Source organism: Crocodylus porosus, unplaced genomic scaffold (genome assembly GCF_001723895.1).
Source record: "Crocodylus porosus isolate Cpor-Errol unplaced genomic scaffold, CroPor_comp1, whole genome shotgun sequence".
In the NCBI taxonomy this organism is placed as follows: Eukaryota; Metazoa; Chordata; order Crocodylia; family Crocodylidae; genus Crocodylus; species Crocodylus porosus.
In genome coordinates, this window is record NW_017728918.1 from 37,713,994 (window position 1) to 37,731,701 (window position 17,708).

The 17,708-nt window shown below is 41.0% G+C and overlaps 1 protein-coding gene across 1 annotated transcript in view; it reads left to right on the forward strand.

Annotated features, from left to right (window-relative positions):
* Positions 1–17,708, forward strand: part of MYOM2 (myomesin 2) — a 107,439-nt gene that overhangs the window by 55,130 nt on the left and 34,601 nt on the right. The window contains exons 17-23 of the mRNA XM_019537497.1: positions 165–286; positions 3,530–3,717; positions 5,666–5,792; positions 10,785–10,963; positions 11,160–11,274; positions 14,253–14,409; positions 14,515–14,621. Coding sequence (XP_019393042.1) covers positions 165–286; positions 3,530–3,717; positions 5,666–5,792; positions 10,785–10,963; positions 11,160–11,274; positions 14,253–14,409; positions 14,515–14,621 — 995 coding nt within the window. The remainder of the gene's footprint in view (positions 1–164; positions 287–3,529; positions 3,718–5,665; positions 5,793–10,784; positions 10,964–11,159; positions 11,275–14,252; positions 14,410–14,514; positions 14,622–17,708) is intronic.

Here is a 17,708-nt window from a genome sequence, read left to right on the forward strand (position 1 = left end):
TGTAGATGCACCCAAGGAGATGAACTCACTAGATCCATGAGATGAACTCACAATGTTAAAGATACACATATTTTCCAAATACAGTATGGAATGTTAGCTGACAGAAGCTTTAATCTAAAATCCAGATCCATGCTGCTTTTATTGTTTTATTTTTTTTAAATCAGGTTTGTTGTTCATGGCCTGGACACTGGAGAGAAGTACATCTTCCGTGTGAAAGCTGTGAATGCCATTGGAACCAGTGAAAATTCTCAGGAGTCTGAACCAATAACAGTACAAGCAGCCCTTAGTAAGTGTGATTCTGTGCAACTCAGCTTTTAATGAGTTAAAATTCTGGAATGAATTAACTTTTCTGGTATCAGCGGCTGGACACATGACATGTTAAAACTAGTGTAGGAAACATTGGTTTGTACATTGATATAAGGTACACTGGTTTCTGGAGAGGAAACATGAACAGCTCCTTGGGTAGCTGCTACAAGATGCCATAATGCTCACCACTAGGTGACAGAGTTGGTAGTAACTACCCCAGAAAAGAAGCAGGTACAGAAATACTCCTGGAAAGGAAGGCTGAATAAACTTTCACTCTTGTTTTTTTCTGAGGTAACTCCACATGGGGATCTAGTAAGTTATGTTAGCATAGTTGTATATGTATGCTGCATGTCCATTCCCTTTTTATATGAAGTTCACAGTGAGTTATACTAAAGTAAACATGCTGTATATTGAGTCCCACACTTAATGGAGCGCTAATATGTGGGATTGTAGCATATTTATCTTAATTAGTGTTTACTCATGCATTTGGCTATAGCATAAATGAAGAAAATAAAAAGAAGTTGCTTATAAAAGATCATGTTAAAAATACAGGGCCAGATTCAGTGCCATATCATAGCTGCTTTCTCCTGCTCTGATAATGCAAAAGCATCAGTCAATCTGATTAAACTAGCTAGAGGTTGCTGTGTAACAGCTGAGTGGTGCAAATACATTTATCATTGAATCCATCCCCTTGGGATGGTTTTCAGGTGACACTATTATTTCAAAGATACATTAAACAGAAAAGTTTGTTTGACTGGCTCCATAGGGTGACACAAACCTTGATTCCCTTTTGACACAAAACAGAGCTCGGGAAAACAATTTGCAATCTCTCCTCTGGCATCCTGAAAACATTGATTCAATCTAAGCGATACAATTTTGCGACCCCAGTTCCCACTGGCTTTAGTATGAGTTGCATGTTTCTTGGAGGGCAGAATTATTCCTTTGGCCACACATAGCTATTATAACCCCCTTGTATTCTGACTCAGTTCTTCCACTGAATTCAGAGCCCTGAGACTTGAATGAAAATCCATAGAAAAGTCCTACACTGGGAAGATCAGTTTGATTAACAGGGTATAGTTTCAGTAAGAAAGACTTATAGCAAAACACCTAATTAAATCTGTTCTCTCTTAGAGCTGTAGACAGAAGAGTATAAACACAGCTTACCAAAATAATCATTTAAAAGATCTGCTGTTGAAAATCCCTGTCTGAACTCTTTTTCCTGGCCTTTGCCGCTTTATTAATTACAAATCTGTCCTATTTGATTGTTTAGGAGGAAGTATATCTCATATCGGTAGGTAGTAGGCTAATGTGTCTACATCTGTTCACTCTAGATTCTAATGCCTACACTATTTAATGTTGTGGTAACTTATGTTAAGACACCATCGAAATTATTTAGCTAGTTGTGAAACTAAAAAAAAGTAAAAATCACTGTTTCATTTTTTATCAACATAGAATTGTGAACATGTGTGTTGCATGGGGTATATTGTTAAGCACATCTTGAGCACTTGTGTGTATGTGTCTGACTAACTTCAATTCATGTCAGTAGTCACAATGGGAAGCTGCAGAAATACATATATAGTAGAAGTGATTCACAAGTGTGTTTGCAGTATTATGACTTTATAGATATATATGAGTTTTTACTGCGTTCATTATTGCTTAAGATGAAATAACAACAACTAGTAAACCCTAAATTATTAATGGAAGCCAGAGCCACCATGAGATGCTGAGACATTTTCTCCGATGTGTGTCACTGAAATGTTTTCTTATATTTGGCCATGAATGATCCTTCAGAGCATGAGACCTAGCCTGAAAAAGGAACAACACCTATATGTGCTGATTACTGTCAGTACCTTATGCTAATCATTAATACAGCTATAAAAGTAGAGACCTTATCAAGGCCTAAGTTAAATTTTCTTCTGCTTTAACTGTAATAACTGACATTTCCTGAGGGTCTCAAAGGCAAGCAGCTTAGCCAGCACTGTCTGTAGCATTCCAGGTCCAGGAAATGGTGTTTCTAGGCAGAATTGTGATCAAAGATGGCAAATGCGAAATTGTGTCAAGGCTGATGGGTACTAATCCCCAATGCACATTACAATTAAGACATGATTAACTGGTTAATCCTGTGTTCTCCAGATTCTGGGATCACTGGTCAGCTGATCAGGGCTCCCAGCTGGGGGACCACGATGAGGTCTCATGGCTGGGAGCTCCATCAGTGATTGGAGCTCCGAGCCATAGGTGTGAACCAAGTGCTGCCATGGCTGGGACTCTGTCAGCTGATTGGAGCTTTCAGCCACTGGAGTGCATGGGACTGGAAGCTCTGATCAACTGATGGGGTTCCCAGCCACAGGATTGAAGACTGCCAGTTCAAGGGAAGCCTGGGATCATGTTCCTGGGCTTCCTCCGCACCAGCAATATGGTGTGATGGGATCTGATATTCAGTAGCACAGTTGTGCCTCCAGCCATGCACATGTGATATCGCAGGTAGCATGACTGTTGGGATCATGCATCATATCTTATTGTACCTCTTTTGAATGTCTGTCAGTGTCCCTAAAGTAGCTCGAATAAGTAGTTGAAGAAAACAGGCTCACAACTCTCTTTGCTGTGTGGGCAACATGCCTGCTCCTGACTTCTCAAGTTGAAAGACCATGGGTAAAACTTATGGATGACATTAGTCTTCTAGTCTCAACAAAGCTTGGGTTTACAAATCTTAACAGAGCTCATCATACTTCTCTTTCAGTGCATTTTGAAGTGTGATCTAGAGACACAGAGGTTTCCAGAATACTTGGTCAGATGTTACTTTAATTAATTTAACAGTATTAAAGACTCCTAAATAAAAACGTTCCTTTCTTTCACCTACTCAGACAAGTTAGTATACTAGAAAGGTGTTTATGCAGGTCACATTTTATTCCATTTGTACTGTTTTATAACTGCTGTTATCAGCACACTTGCCAAAGAATGCAAAATCTGTTGATAATTGAGCAGGTATAGCAGCAAAAGCTTTCTTGGCAAAGGGGCTCTTACTTGCTTTTAATTGTCCACAACTACCTTGCCTAGGTTTCCTATTACCCTAAGTGCATTTTTGGTTCCTGATTTACAGTTCATTGCAAAGCTGCAATAACCTACGTATAATATTACATAGAAAAGAGTGAAAAAATACCATATTCTGCAACACTGCTATGTTTTAGACACTGCACTAACACTCTATATCCTTGTTTTCTCATAGCCTGTCCATCATATCCTTATGGTATCACACTTCTTAATTGTGATGGTCACTCAATGACTCTTGGCTGGAAACTACCAAGATTCAGTGGAGGCTCTCCAGTTCTTGGTTATTATATAGACAAACGTGAGGCTCACCACCGTAACTGGCATGAAGTCAATTCCTCTCCTATTAAAGAAAGGATTTATACGGTTGGTATTATTTTATTCCCTGGGGATTTAGCTGCTATTTTTACAATTTATTTGCATTTGAAGAAGTTTTATATTTTTGGAGAGACATTATCTGAAGGTTATTTCCCATGACTTGACCAGTTCTTTCACCAAACCTGAGAATTGGAGTGGAGAGGACTGCAAAGGAGAATGCTGGCAATTCACTATCATCCCCAACCACCACACACCCAGAGAGGAGTTCAGAAATGGCATTTAGGGCTTAAGAGTTAGTGTGAAAAGCCCACAGGTGTGTCTTTGAGACCTGGAGATGGAGTGAAAAGGCTGGTCTCCTGGGCAGAGCAGATGGAATATATGGTACTGAGAAATGAGACAAAGGCAGAGAAACATGGATGGGCAGGACTAGGAAGTGGTTTCTAGGGCTGTTTATGCTCTCATAAACAAAGGGAAAATATACAGTTCATTTGTTTCTAAGGTCCACATCATGCAATGTGGCTATCCTTGTACTTAGGAGGGAGCTATCTACATAGTCATTTGAAGGGGTGGGACTGAATTGCTGATTGAAGTAAAGTAGAGAGGTTTTAGATGAACACAATATTTTGTGCCTTGCTAGAAGCAGGCTAGGCCTTCAGGTACAGAATATAAGAATAAGGGGATTTAAAAATTGTTTTTAATGGCTGTATTACCTTGTTAGTTACTTTAGCTAATGTTAGTTATGTTATATATTAATTCTCCCGTATTAAGAAATTCAAGCCAGATTTTATTAACACCTGCTGTTCCCCAAGCTTAGTCTAGTTTCACTTTGATCTTGGATTTGACACTCTTTTAGATAACCTTTCCAACATGTATCTCTCTGTTCCCATCAAAAATTAAATGTTACATTAAAATCTTTTTATTATCTTCTTTCTCTCTAAAGAATATTGCCCTAGTTTCTCTATTCTTTGTGAAAATCTAACATCTTTTAGTTCCTCCATCAGCAGTGCCTGTCCTCAGCTGCAGCTTCACTTCTACAAATACAGTAAAACATGAATGTGAAAATAATTCTCCAGACTGTGGAGGTTCCAACTGCAGAGCTCCAGCAGGGGTAGGAAGAAAGCCCAAGGGAAGTCCAGAGACTTTGCAGCCTCTGTGGGGTCCAAAACTGAGCTTTGTGATAATGTACTCTGAAAAAAGCCAAGGGCTGTGGAAAGGACAGAAAAATCACAAAGATCATATTTTAGGTATAAAAAACAGCTTAGATCCCCTACATATAAATCCTTCTTTGCTAATCCCAACCCCAGTGCTTTCTCCTTCTTTCTGTTGTGCTGTATGGTTTAGGAAGCTCCTCCTAGTCCTGTGTTCTTATTGCCTGTTAATAATTCAAATGAGACAGATAAAATCCCCCTAGAATGACTGAAAAACCCACCTAAACAAATGAAATGCAGGGACTTTGTTACTGTGTAGATATACACCTTTCCCAAGACATTGGTTTCCTTCCTTTTTCCTGTTGTTTTCTGTTATCTTCCCTTCTTTTATTATTCCAGGCAGGTTATCACTTCCTGTCCTGGGCTAACCTGTGCCTTTACTCTCCTGATATTTGCCTCTGTAACCAAGTAGATGGAGAGAAGCCTGGAGGGAAAGGAGGGAACATAACAGTCCTCTCCATCACAGTCTCCTTGTTGATCTTAGATGGCCATTCATAAGCTTCACCTTTTATGGAGCTGCAGATGTATTTCCCACTGTAGCAAGAGGGGGCAGAGGGGGGAATTGTGCCTCTGAAAGGTGTATTTGTTGGCCCAGGCTGGGACTCTTCCTGGGAAATAACAGGCTGTCTAGATGTTCTCATTTAGCCCTGCATGAGCTCTCTGGGTGAAATTGTTAGATTCTTGGACCTTCTCATTTTCTTTCTTGTAAAACTCCTGGCATGTTAGCTATTACATATTTGAGGTCTTGAATACCAACTCAGTTATTTGTTTTTGCCTCCTCTGAAAAGGTAGAGGATCTGACAGAAAATTCCTTCTATGAATTCAAAATTGCTGCTACAAACATTGTAGGCATAGGCCAACCTTCAGATCCCAGTGAGCACTTTAAATGTGAAACCTGGACGATGCCAGAACCTGGTAAGTCTATCAGTTCTTTATAATATTCAATGTAATATATATGCCTTGCAGCACTGTCCATTTAATACAGGTACACAAAGCTATGTAGGTGTTGCCTTGGGACAGAGGGATGGACTGGGGTTGAAATTCTATTTCTATTTGTGTGCCTAGATTGTAGTTTTCCAGTCCTGTAGGTGGCATAGACTAAACATGCCCAGTAGGCTGTGACTGGCTGAACATGTGCTCAGCCATGTATGTACCTATTGAATGCATCCACTGTGGATACATAAGCGATATACTGCAAGCAGATTGAGTTGTTCACATGTTACTGACTATATCCTATAAAACTATTGATTTGAGTCAGACACAGATTGGTAGTGAACAAAAGCTGTTGCCACTTGATGACTGTTCAGCATTCTTTGTCAAATGAAATGATGTTCTTAATCTATTTCAAGAGATCTGAGGGTCAGTGTGCACTCTTGGAATGGACTATCCCTGACTAGCATAACATAGCAATTTATAATAAGATGGAACAGGTAGGAAACCTTTACCAGACCAACAGTATCGAGCAAAGATTAAGAGAATGATCTATATCCTATTGTATTCAGTTTGTGGCTAGAAACAGATGTCATCTTTGGAGTGAGATTAGCAGAGCCAGGATATTTCTCGGCACAGCTGATCCATTTCATTGGCATGTAATGCCAGATCAAGACCCTGCTGCACCCAGGGCTTCAGGAACCCAATCCTGAGGGACAGTAATCTTGGGTGCTGTGCCCTGAGTTGGGGTGTGGCAGTGACATAGATACACCATAGGAATCCCCTGTAGGTTCCTCCTGCTTGCAGAAGTGCATCCCAAGTCAGCTAGGTATGTGTGCTGCAGGAATCCCATGTAGGAGATTCTCGTGGCATGTGTGTACATGGGAGAAAGGAAATCCCATGCAGGTTCTCTTTTTGCAAATGGGAGCCCTGAGTCAGGATAAAGCAGTCAGATATGTGCACTGTGAGAATCCCCTGAAGAGGAATTATTGTACCACGCAATAAGCAAAAATATGTCCTTCCATTTATGGCTTGACAAACTACGACTACCTTTTGTAATGGGAACATTTTAGGCACTTGGAGTGCAGCAATAGACATGGATGTCTACTTGCTTGAAACTTCTGCTGCCATGAAAATTTTTATGGAGGCAGGAGGGAGACATCTGTTTATACCCTCTCTTCCCAATGACTTCATAAAAGAAGGTTTGAGCCCTGAAGTATCATAAAAATTAAGTTGGTCCCTGCAGAACTGACTGTTCTGATCTGCTGCTGAGATAGCAATAATTTCTGTGCTTCTGTCTATGCTCCTCAAATATCAGCATTTGGAACTGTTAATCACAAACAATAAATTCATTTTTAAAAATGGTGAATAAGCAAATGCCACTGACTTAAGTTTCCCAGTCCACAAATACTTAAAAAAATATATTTAGCCTTAAACCATTAAAGATTGCTGTTAGAGAGCATACAGAATGATTTTTTCCACCAAATTTTATTTAATATGAGGTTCCTTATTAAAGGAGCCCTTATTCAAGCTGAGTATCATTTTTCTCCGTGAGTGGACACATTGACTTCAGTGGAATTAATTATATAACGCACTATTTTGGAAGAATAAAGGTAGCTTAGTCTGAACCTTAATGAAAGCATACATGATTTGAAGAATCCCTGGCTAGCAATATAATACATATTTCAAAGCCTGCTTCCAACAGTTAAATAATACAATTGAACATTGTACTTTTAGTTCAAAATCTAATTGTAATATTCTGGGATGCAAAACCAGGAATCTTACCATAAACTTCAATGAGTACTGCAGGAAAGGTCAGCAGTTGTTTTTCTTTTTTTTAGACTTTAGAATTAATACTAGCACTTTAACAACTGAGATAAATACACAATATTTATTCAGTTCTTTATTCAATTAATTTTAATTATTGTTCATTTAATTTTTTTCACTAAAAAAGTTTAAAATTACTTTTGTAAAACAAGTTAAAATTCTTGTGGTCTTATGAGTGCTTTACACTATAATTGTGAGGCTGGGCTGGAGTTTTAAGTGAGGAGACCAACGTTTCCTTTTAAATTATATATATGAAAATTAGCTTTTGCTTAGATAAGAAACCATTTTAGCCAAATTCTTATTAAACCATTAACATTTTCTTCAATAATGTTGTACTAGTATAAGAGACTATAACCTGCTTTCCATTATCATTACACATTATCAAATTTCTGGATCCTTTTGTAAGTGTTTATGATCGTCTTAATCTCAGTGAAGCAGTTACTCTGCAAAGTGGGAAAATACTGAACTGATTCACCCCTTCTGCAGTCTTCAGCAGGGCTGTCCAACTGATGGCCCACAAGTCACATGTGGCTTGTGAGGAGTTCATGTGTAGCCCACAGGCTCTCACCTGGCTGCCACACCAACTATTGCTTTTGTGGCCTCAGTGGTTGGGGTCTCCATACACCCCTTCCCTCCTCTGGCTTCTGGTTCCTGTCCCTGCTCTCAGGGATGAGGCAGTGCAGTGAGAGTATGCCAGGTTGCCTGGTGCAGCATACCTCAGGTGGACTGCTTGTGTAATTTATGTGGCCAGAAAGAGGGTAGGGGAGCTGGGCTACCTGAACTACAGGGAGGGCTACCTACATGGTGCATGTGTCTGGCAGAGGGTGGTTTCCCATGTTCCAGGGGCAGGGGATGGGGGAGAGCTGGGCTGTGAGGTGGGGAGCACAGCCAAGGGCAGATGCAAGAAGCATGGCCCCCAGGTCTGTGGCCCATGCTGTGTATGGTTGCCCAGAAGTTGGACAGCCCTGGTCTACTAAGTCAATGTAGTTACATACAGCATACACCATATACATTAGCATAGCATTTGTAAACTTGGATTAAATATTATATATATATATTATGCATGTGTGTGTATTTGTGTGTGTGTATATGTGTGTACACACATGCACACATATAGATCTATATCTACACACAAATACACACACACATAAAATACCTAAACCAATTTCTAAAGCAACGTGTGGATGGACAGGAAAAGCTTCCATTTCCATAACGAATTACATGACCTTTCAATTCCATGGACTGATTGCACGATTCTCAATTCTCATTATGCAGCTAACTGAATAGGTATCATTAAATTTCTCCCTCCTAAAAACAAGACTGTTAAAATGTTCCCTAAGCCTTGTTGAAAGTAGTATTAGAAAATGACTTAGCAGCAATGAAGAGGAATAGTGATTTAATTAAGATGGAGCCAGTGTCTGGGCCTATTACCCTTACATAAAAAGATTAAGGACCAATGTGATGTAGCAGCTACATACCTATAATTACTATAGTTACTAAGGAAGTCATTTTTAAGATGGAAGCAAGTTTTTTTCACAGAAAGGCTACAACTCTATGCAAGATTTTCTGTGTGAGTAACAGGTTTTTAATTCATCATACTGGGTTGTAACTAAATCCTTGTAGGTTTTTCTTGTATGGAAAGCATGTCTCAGGTATATCTGTGAGTTAACAATATTACCTAATGAATTATTCCACATGAATGAAACAGAATGAAATAGTCCTCTGTCTTGTGACAGTATACATCATCACATCCTGCAGTGCATTTTTCTTTCATCTTCTAATGGATACATAGAATCGTAGAAAGTTGGGGTTAGAAGTGACCTCAGGAGGTCATTTGGTTCAACCTCCTGCTCAAAGCAGGACCATTCCCGATTAGATCACCTGAGGCAAAGCTTTGTCTAGCCAGATTTTGAAAACCTCCGAGGATTCTCATACGAATCCCCTCATAGGAAAATTAATTATTTGTGGTTGCATAGGCCACAGAGTTGGGATTTGCAGAGGATGCTATGAAGGTTAAATATTAAACCTGAGATATGTCAGCCCCTTTGAAACTATCTTGCATGCAAAATCTATTAGCTCTACTCAGTGCATCTACAAAGGTTCGCATATTTATATTTAAAAACCCAAACATAACTGATGTGTTTATGGTGAAGAAACCCTTATTGTCCTACAAAGCATACTTGTAGATTCTCTTATCCACCATAGAATTGCAGTGTCTACTATCATCATTACATAAAATATGATAGTGTGAAAAGAAACCCTGGCTTATTGAATGGTTTTACCATCTGTATTTTTGAACAGCAGCAGTAATAGAGAATCACAGGGTTCAAAAGAACCTCAAGGACTATCTATTAGGTTTTGTCAGCATGACAAACAACTGATATGATTACACTCTTGAACCCCATTGATAAAAATGAATTTGAAAATTGGAGGGTTTTAAAGAAATCAGACAAGCTGAGTGACAAACAACTGCAGTGAAAGTGAAGGAAAATGCAGTGATGGGACTATTACCCTACATGGGATTATAGGAAAATACGGTTCTTTCTGTTTTAATTGTCCTTTGTTTTGGTTTTTGTTATAACTGTGACCATCCACCTCACAACAAAAAACCTCTTTTATTGAGGCAGATATAGCTTGATCTAAACCCACTGAACTAGAATGGAAAGGCTCCCACTGACTTCTGTGGATTTTGGATCAAGCCAATGGCTCCTGTTTCATGCACAGAAATAAAACTGAAAATATTTATGCTAAATTATCAATTTGATTCCAAACTCAGTGAGCAGTAGCAAATTTGGAACAGTGAATTTAAACTGCAATAAAAAAAAGCATTTATTTCTCTTGGAATATTTTAGAGTGCATGGATTTTCCAGATGACTAATCTTATTTCAACATCAAACTACTGGGATCCTGCTAATAATGCAGCTTTGGAATACTAATGCCCATCTTGCTTAAGGACAGCAAACAGCTATAAGGGAAAGAGACCTAAAGCATTTAATTCTGGGCAAGATTAGAATTAGAGACTTTTTTTATTCTGGATGGAGAATTTTGAACCAAGCCAAATAAAATTTAGATGGTACATTTCCCCTGAAGATAGCCAGTTTTCATAAAGTTACGTCTAACTCTAAACTTTCAATTTTTAAAATGTTTTAGGTCCTTGCTATGACCTGACTGTTTGTGAGGTTAGAAATACATCGTTGGTACTTCTATGGAAAGCTCCTGTGTACACTGGCAGCAGTTCTATAACTGGGTATTTTGTGGATTATAAGGAAGTAGATGTGGAAGAGTGGAGCACAGCTAATGAAAAAACAACTTCACACCATTACTTGAAGGTAATATCAAATAGATGGATGATATAGTTACTGGTGTTTCAATGAAAAATTGACCAAGCACTTGGGATAAGATCATGGCCCACTGAAAGCAATGGTAGAACAAATGTGGAATACAATTGTTCAGGATTTCATGTTTGATTCTTTGCTATAAATGTGACCAGTTATACAAGTTTACATATACTTTATTCTTTTCTAGGTTAGTGATTTACATGAGGGTAAAACCTATGTTTTCAAAGTCCGTGCAGTGAATGAAGCTGGTATAGGCAAGTCATCTGAAGTTTCTGAACCAGTGTTGATGGAGCCCAGACCAGGTGTGCTATGTAATTTCCAGTACTTATAACATTTTGAAATTTTTAGAAGCAAAATTGAATTGAATTGTAAAAACTGAAATTTTTAGGTGCAGGAACTAAAATATTACCAGTTTTGCCTAATATATACTTATCTCTGTCATCATGTTGGTCCTTGTACTTTTCTTTTAATGTAGGAAATACCTTGAGAACTAAAATGGTGAGATGAGTTAATTGTAAATCTAATTTGGTTGTCTAAAGCAATACAAAGCTTTTAAGTGCTGCCTAGTATGCTAAATAAAGTAGCAAATAAATATTTATATGAGCCAGTGCTAGTGTAATTCCTAACGTAGGTATTCAAGTATGGAGTATATACAAGTATATTAGAAACATGTTGCAAACATGTTTTTAAATAATATCAAAAGGCCAGATTTTCCCTTATGCTAATCAGTACTTTACTCCATAGCTAGATTCCATGATTTCAATGGAACTGTCTGAGATAAAATCTAATTTGAGAAAAGGAGGCACAAGATGGCTTGCAGATTTATTAACGGTGTAAAATTTGGTAAATCCTGGTTTACTGGGTATCATTTCTTATTAGTTTGCTTTTTTTGTTTATTGTCCATTTCATTTTATAGCTTAGTGCAGGAATAGGCAAGAATTTGGGCTTGCAGGCCACATAGGCAGTTTTGGGGAGCTGTCATGGGCTGGTCATCACCCCACTACCCTGCAACAGCTTGGAGCCTGTGTGTCCTGCAGCTCCTCGCTTCCACCAGTGCTCATCAGCAGCTGAGTGCACAGCCTTGGCCCTGGCCCTGACCCAGCCCGCCCAGTGCCTCCTCAGGACCTGCCTCAACTGGGGTGGACTAGCTCCGCCCAGCCAGGACCTGTGCACATAGCTCCAGCCCTGGCCCACCCCATGTCTGCTCCAAACTGGCCCACCCATGACAGCAGTGGCAGTGGCCAGGCAGAAGCTGCTGTGGGGCGCGGGGGAAAAGCAGCTCCTCCCCCTCACCACCGCTGGGCCCTTTTTGCTGCAGCCACCTCGAGTTCATGGCCCTGGTGGACCAAGGCTGCCCTGTAGCTTCTCTCCACTGCCAGTACTGCACCACAGGGTGGCCTGGAGGTGGTGCTGTTGGCGGTGGTGACTGCACTGGAGAGGAGCCACAGGGCAGCCCAGGAGCAGTCTTTGGGCAGCTGCAGCAAGAAGGGCCCGGCGGCAGTGTGGGGGAGGCAGCTGCTTTTCCCCCATGTCCAGCAACAGCTTCTGCCCAGCTGCTGCTGCCACTCAAGGTAGGTAGTCAGCTCCAGAGCAGGTGGGGGTGGGCCAGGGCCAGGGTTGTGTTCATGGGTCTTGGCTGGACTGGAGCTGGTCTGCTTTGGTTGGGGTGGGTCCAGTGTGGGTGCTGTCTGGGCTGGGCCAGGGCCAGGGCTCTGTGTGTGGGTCCCTGCCAGTCCCCATGGGCCCAGGGCTGGAGTCCAGCTGTGGAGCTGTCCCAGCCTGACTGCATGCCAACGGGTGGTGGGATGTGTCACGGGCCAAACAGCATCTGGGCTGGGCAGGACCAAGGGACCCACCATGGGCCAGACAAGTCTCTCTGCAGGCTGGATCTGGCCCATGGGCTGTATTTTGCTGACCCCTGGCTTAGTGTCTCAGCAAGCACCCAGCTGAGGGGAATAGTAGATATGCTGGCTGGTAGGGCTAAGCAGCAGCTTTGCAGAAAAGGACCTGGAGATTATAGTGGACAATAAGCTGAATATGAGCCAGCAGCGTGCCCTTCTTGCCAAGAAGGCTAATGGCATACTGGGTTGCATTATTAGGATAGTTGCCAACAGATTGAGGGAAGCGATTCTTCCCCTCTATTCAGCACTGGTAAGGCCCCATTTGGAGTACTGTGTCAAGTTTTGGGCTCTCCACTATAGAAAGGATGTGAATAAATTGGAGAGAGTCCATTGGAGGGCAACAAAAATGTTTAGGGGCCTGGGGCATATGGCTTATGAGGAGAGGTTGAAGGAACTGGGCTTATTGGGCATTTTTTATACAAGTAAGTGCTGCAGCGCTGGGTGCTTTGAAAAGCGCCCGGTGCTGTGATGCATGCAGTTGTATAAATGGCAAAATGAGTGTCAGTGCAAAGAAAATGGCAGCAGTACCCCCAGTTTAATAACCTTTGAACTAAAATATCTCAAAGGTGTTTTAATTGAATAAGCTCTCCACTGCCATTTTCTCTGTGCTGACATGCATTTTGCCGTTTATACAAGTGCAAGCGACACAGCATGGTGAGTATCAGCTCACACGCGGAGCATACCCAATTAAGCAAGTCTGCTCCAACGTGATGGATCTCCGGCATGTCACAGCAGCAAAAAGTATGTGTATAAATGCCCATTTAGTCTGGAGAAGAGAAGACTGAGGGGGTTTAATAGCACCCTTCAATTACCTGAAGTGGGGTTCCAAAAAGAATGGAGCTAGACTATTCTCAGTGGTGGTAGATGATAGAACAGGGAGCAGTGGTCTCAAGTTGCAGCAAGGGAAGTTTAGGTTAGATTTTAGGAGTAACTTTCACAGTAGATAGTAGTAAAGCTGTGGAACACGTTATCCAGAGGGGTGGTGGAATCTCCATCCTTGGAGTTTTTAAAGACATGGCTAAACATAGCCTTGGCTGGGATGATCTAGTTGGGGATGGTTCTGGTTAGAGCAGGGTGTTGGACTACATAACCTCCTGAGGTCCTTCCAACTGTAATTTTCTATGATTCTATGACTTTTATTTTAGACTTTGGTTTCTTCGTATAACACAAGAAACACTTCAGTATGTCACACCCTAATTTTGCAAATTTAAATATACACTTGCATCATTCCCATTCAGCAAAGTCATTAAACAATTGCTTAAGACTCATTGCTGGAGCGGCATGGATTTGGATATCTGCTTAAATGCTTTTCTGAATTGCATTTTTGAAGAATAAATGCTACTCTGGCCATTATATGTGAATTCATTCTCATTTTTCAGGAACGAAGGAAATCTTTTCTGGTGTAGATGAAGAAGGTAATATTTACCTAGCTTTTGACTGCAAAGAAGCTACAGATGCATCTGAGTTTACATGGTGCAAATCCTATGAAGAGATTGATGATACTGATAAGTTTAATATTGAAACATCTGGAGACCAGTGAGTGCTACATCTCTGTATAGAGACAGTAGACATTTGTTCTTGTAAAGGTTTGTTTGCTTGTGGCAAAATCTCTAACTATATATTTTTATTTGATGCCTTTAGTTCTAAGCTGTACTTTAAAAATCCTGATAAATCAGATTTGGGAACCTATTCCATAGCTGTTACTGACACAGATGGTGCCTCATCCAGTTTTGTTATGGATGAAGAAGGTAAGACCACTATTGTTTCAGTCCCTTCTAGCTATAGCTATAGCCTCTTTCCCTAAATCTCTTTCCCCAGAAGAGATGTACAACCAAGCTGATAACTTTGTAGGGCTTTGTAACTGTTTTGGCATTTAAATACACATATTCTACTTTGTACATAGACAACAAAATATAAATGTATGCACAGGATTTGTGGGAGTTGCTAATATTTTTGACTATCATACCAGTGAAATCTGAGCATAGTATTCAAGGAAATATAGAGGTAATATAAATAAAAGTAAAGGGTGTACACAATTCAAAAGCATATGCGTTTTACATTTTAGACTTTCCATTTTGCTAGGCATGCAACTGTATTTGGAAAAAAATAAAAATCCTATTAGTTTTTGTTGCACTAGCTATGCAGGTGAATTTTTGAAAATCTAATTATTTGTGTACACTGTTTTTAAAAAAAATCTGTATAACTAACTGTCTATTCAAGCTGTGTTCTGAAATTCTATGCCATTTTATTTTTCTTTTAATAACCAACTATCCTTCAGCTATTTAATCTACTCTCTAAACTCTATGCATTATCCAACTTGTTTAAGACACAGATGCAGATTTATGAATTCTTAAAAACACAACACTAATTTATAACTGTCAAGGTGGAAACAGATGCAACCTTTCTTCACCTTTTTCTGCCATAAACACTTCTATATTGACACAAAATCTAAGCAGGCAGTTGTGCATTCCTCTTTTTGTATCAGAAATGCCCCAAATTTGTGGCTATGAGAAAAGTATTTATAGATTGGACTTCTTTATTGCAGTGGACATCTGTTTTGCTTTATGGTGGGAGAGTGTGGACAGCTCTGGCTCCCCATAAACTCCAGTCACAATGGACAGGTGCTCTGGAGGCTTGAGGGGCTTGGTCCTGTGTACCTGGGGAATTTCTGGGAAGGAATGGGCCCCCTTGACATGCTAGAGTGCCTACCTGACTTTCCCCTCTAATAGACATGTACCCCAGAGAATCTCAGGGCATGTCTCAGTAAGAGAGACAGCCTTGGGATCTCCTGGGTACCTGTAGGAAATCTCAGCAGTTCATCTCATTAAGTGGGTCAAGCTTAAAGGGTTCTCCACCTATGGAGATGCATCCTGAAGAGGTGTGGGAGCTGGGGAATTCCTAGCATCCTATGCCTGCATACTGGGACCTGCGCCAGGTCCCACACCAACCTGTGCTTCACATAGAGGCATAAGTCAGCATGGGTACTGACACAGATGTACAGGATGGTGCAGGAGCCAAGGAATCCCCAGCATCCTGTATATCCATACTGCGTCCTGCATTTACCTGTCCCTCCATGTGGTGCATGGGTCAGTGTAGATCCTAGGATGGAGACAGGGGGTCATATGAGTTTCTGTCCGAAGGCATCATTGAATCAGTGGCAGAAAAGCAGCAGTGCATAAATACATTCACCAAAGCCTGACTGGAAGGACAATGCATGTACATGCCAATCCTGCAATATTTCTGCGTCAGGACAAACATAGGCACAATTTGTCCTGGGACAAATTCAATGTTTGTTCCTAGCCTTAGAGTAAGAGTGACTGTGTGTGGTACTCCATGCTGAACTCAAAGTTGTTGTTGCTGTGAATCAGGTGTACTAAATGGGTTCCTAATGAACTGGGAATTTAGGCTGAATTCAGGTGCCTCCCCATTCTAGTCTAGATTACAGTGGCCTTAAAGCACTCCACAAAATAGTGGCAAAATGGCCTAATTGTAGAAGTTATGAAAAAAATTAAAGGTGAAATTTTCAAATATACCTAAATAACTTAGGAATACAAGACATTTTTATACACTTTCCAGGGATGGGGAGAGAGGCACCTTAATTAGAGATGTTTCAAGAGCTGCTTTAATTGAAGCACTCACTGCATTTCATGCATCAGCATCCCTGCACTTCAAAATGGTGGTGGGGGCACTTTAACTACAGCTTGTAGAATGAGCTATAGTTAAAACACCTCCTTCACCATTTTGAAGGGCAGGGACACTGATACATGAGATGCAGAGGCTGCTGGAGCATGCTAATTATCATGCAATTAATTGAGTCTGCTCTGATGCACTGTAGTTACAGCACAGTGCAGCAGTCTCCCTGCAAGTCTACAGGCACCCACAAGGGCCACTGAATGACAGCAGTATTTGTGCTTCTAAATTATTTAGGCCCTTTGCAAAATCTCACATTTTCTTTTTTCATTTGTTACAAAACTACAGTTTAATCATCTTTCAGTTCAGATATTAAAAAATAGTTGTACTGAATCTAAAACTGAGCATATTCTTAAAAAGTTTTCATTTTTCATGTGACACATTGACTTTTTGTCCCCTGTATTCCCTCTAAACTGCAGATTAGCACCAGTCTGGATAAGGTTTAGCTTAGTTGCTCTTCACCAGTGCATTTTTTAAGTACTGTAAAATAAAAATGAGATGTACCTATACACAGCCATATTAAGAGCTTTGCTCAATCTGCCCCAGACTGGAAAGACTGTTCCCTGACCCTACTTTATCAATTACCTCTGTACAGTAATAGATAGTCATGGATGCACCAGACAGTTCCCACAACAAAAATAGAGTATTGTTCTCCTACTATAACTGAGTGTAGACATGGCATGGCAACATGTTAACGTGGGGAGAAACTTGCAGTGTGGGGAGAGACTTAGAAATCTGGATATCCAGGGGTCTAACAAAAACCAAAGTTTAAAAAAAAGTGGGGAAGGGCACGGTCCGTGCCCTGAGGCAACCGGAGGCTGGGTCCTCCACGGAGATGCTCTGGCTGCCAGAGCATCTCTGTGATTGGCCCCTCACCCTGGTGCTGAAACATGCAGCCAGCCAGGCCACGTGTTCAGCACCAGGGCTGCAGTGCTGGTGAGTAGGGGGTTAAGGGGGCTGGAGGAGCAGGGAGGGGGACCATGGGGAGGACCCCTGATGGGCCTGCCCGCTACCTCAGCCCCACTCTGCCCTGGCAGCCTCCCTGACCCCCCTGATCACTTCCCTGCCCAGCCCTATACCCCACCAGCCCCCGCCGAGGTCCCCGATCACTTCCCTGCCTGGTCCCACCCTGCCAGCCCCCCAAG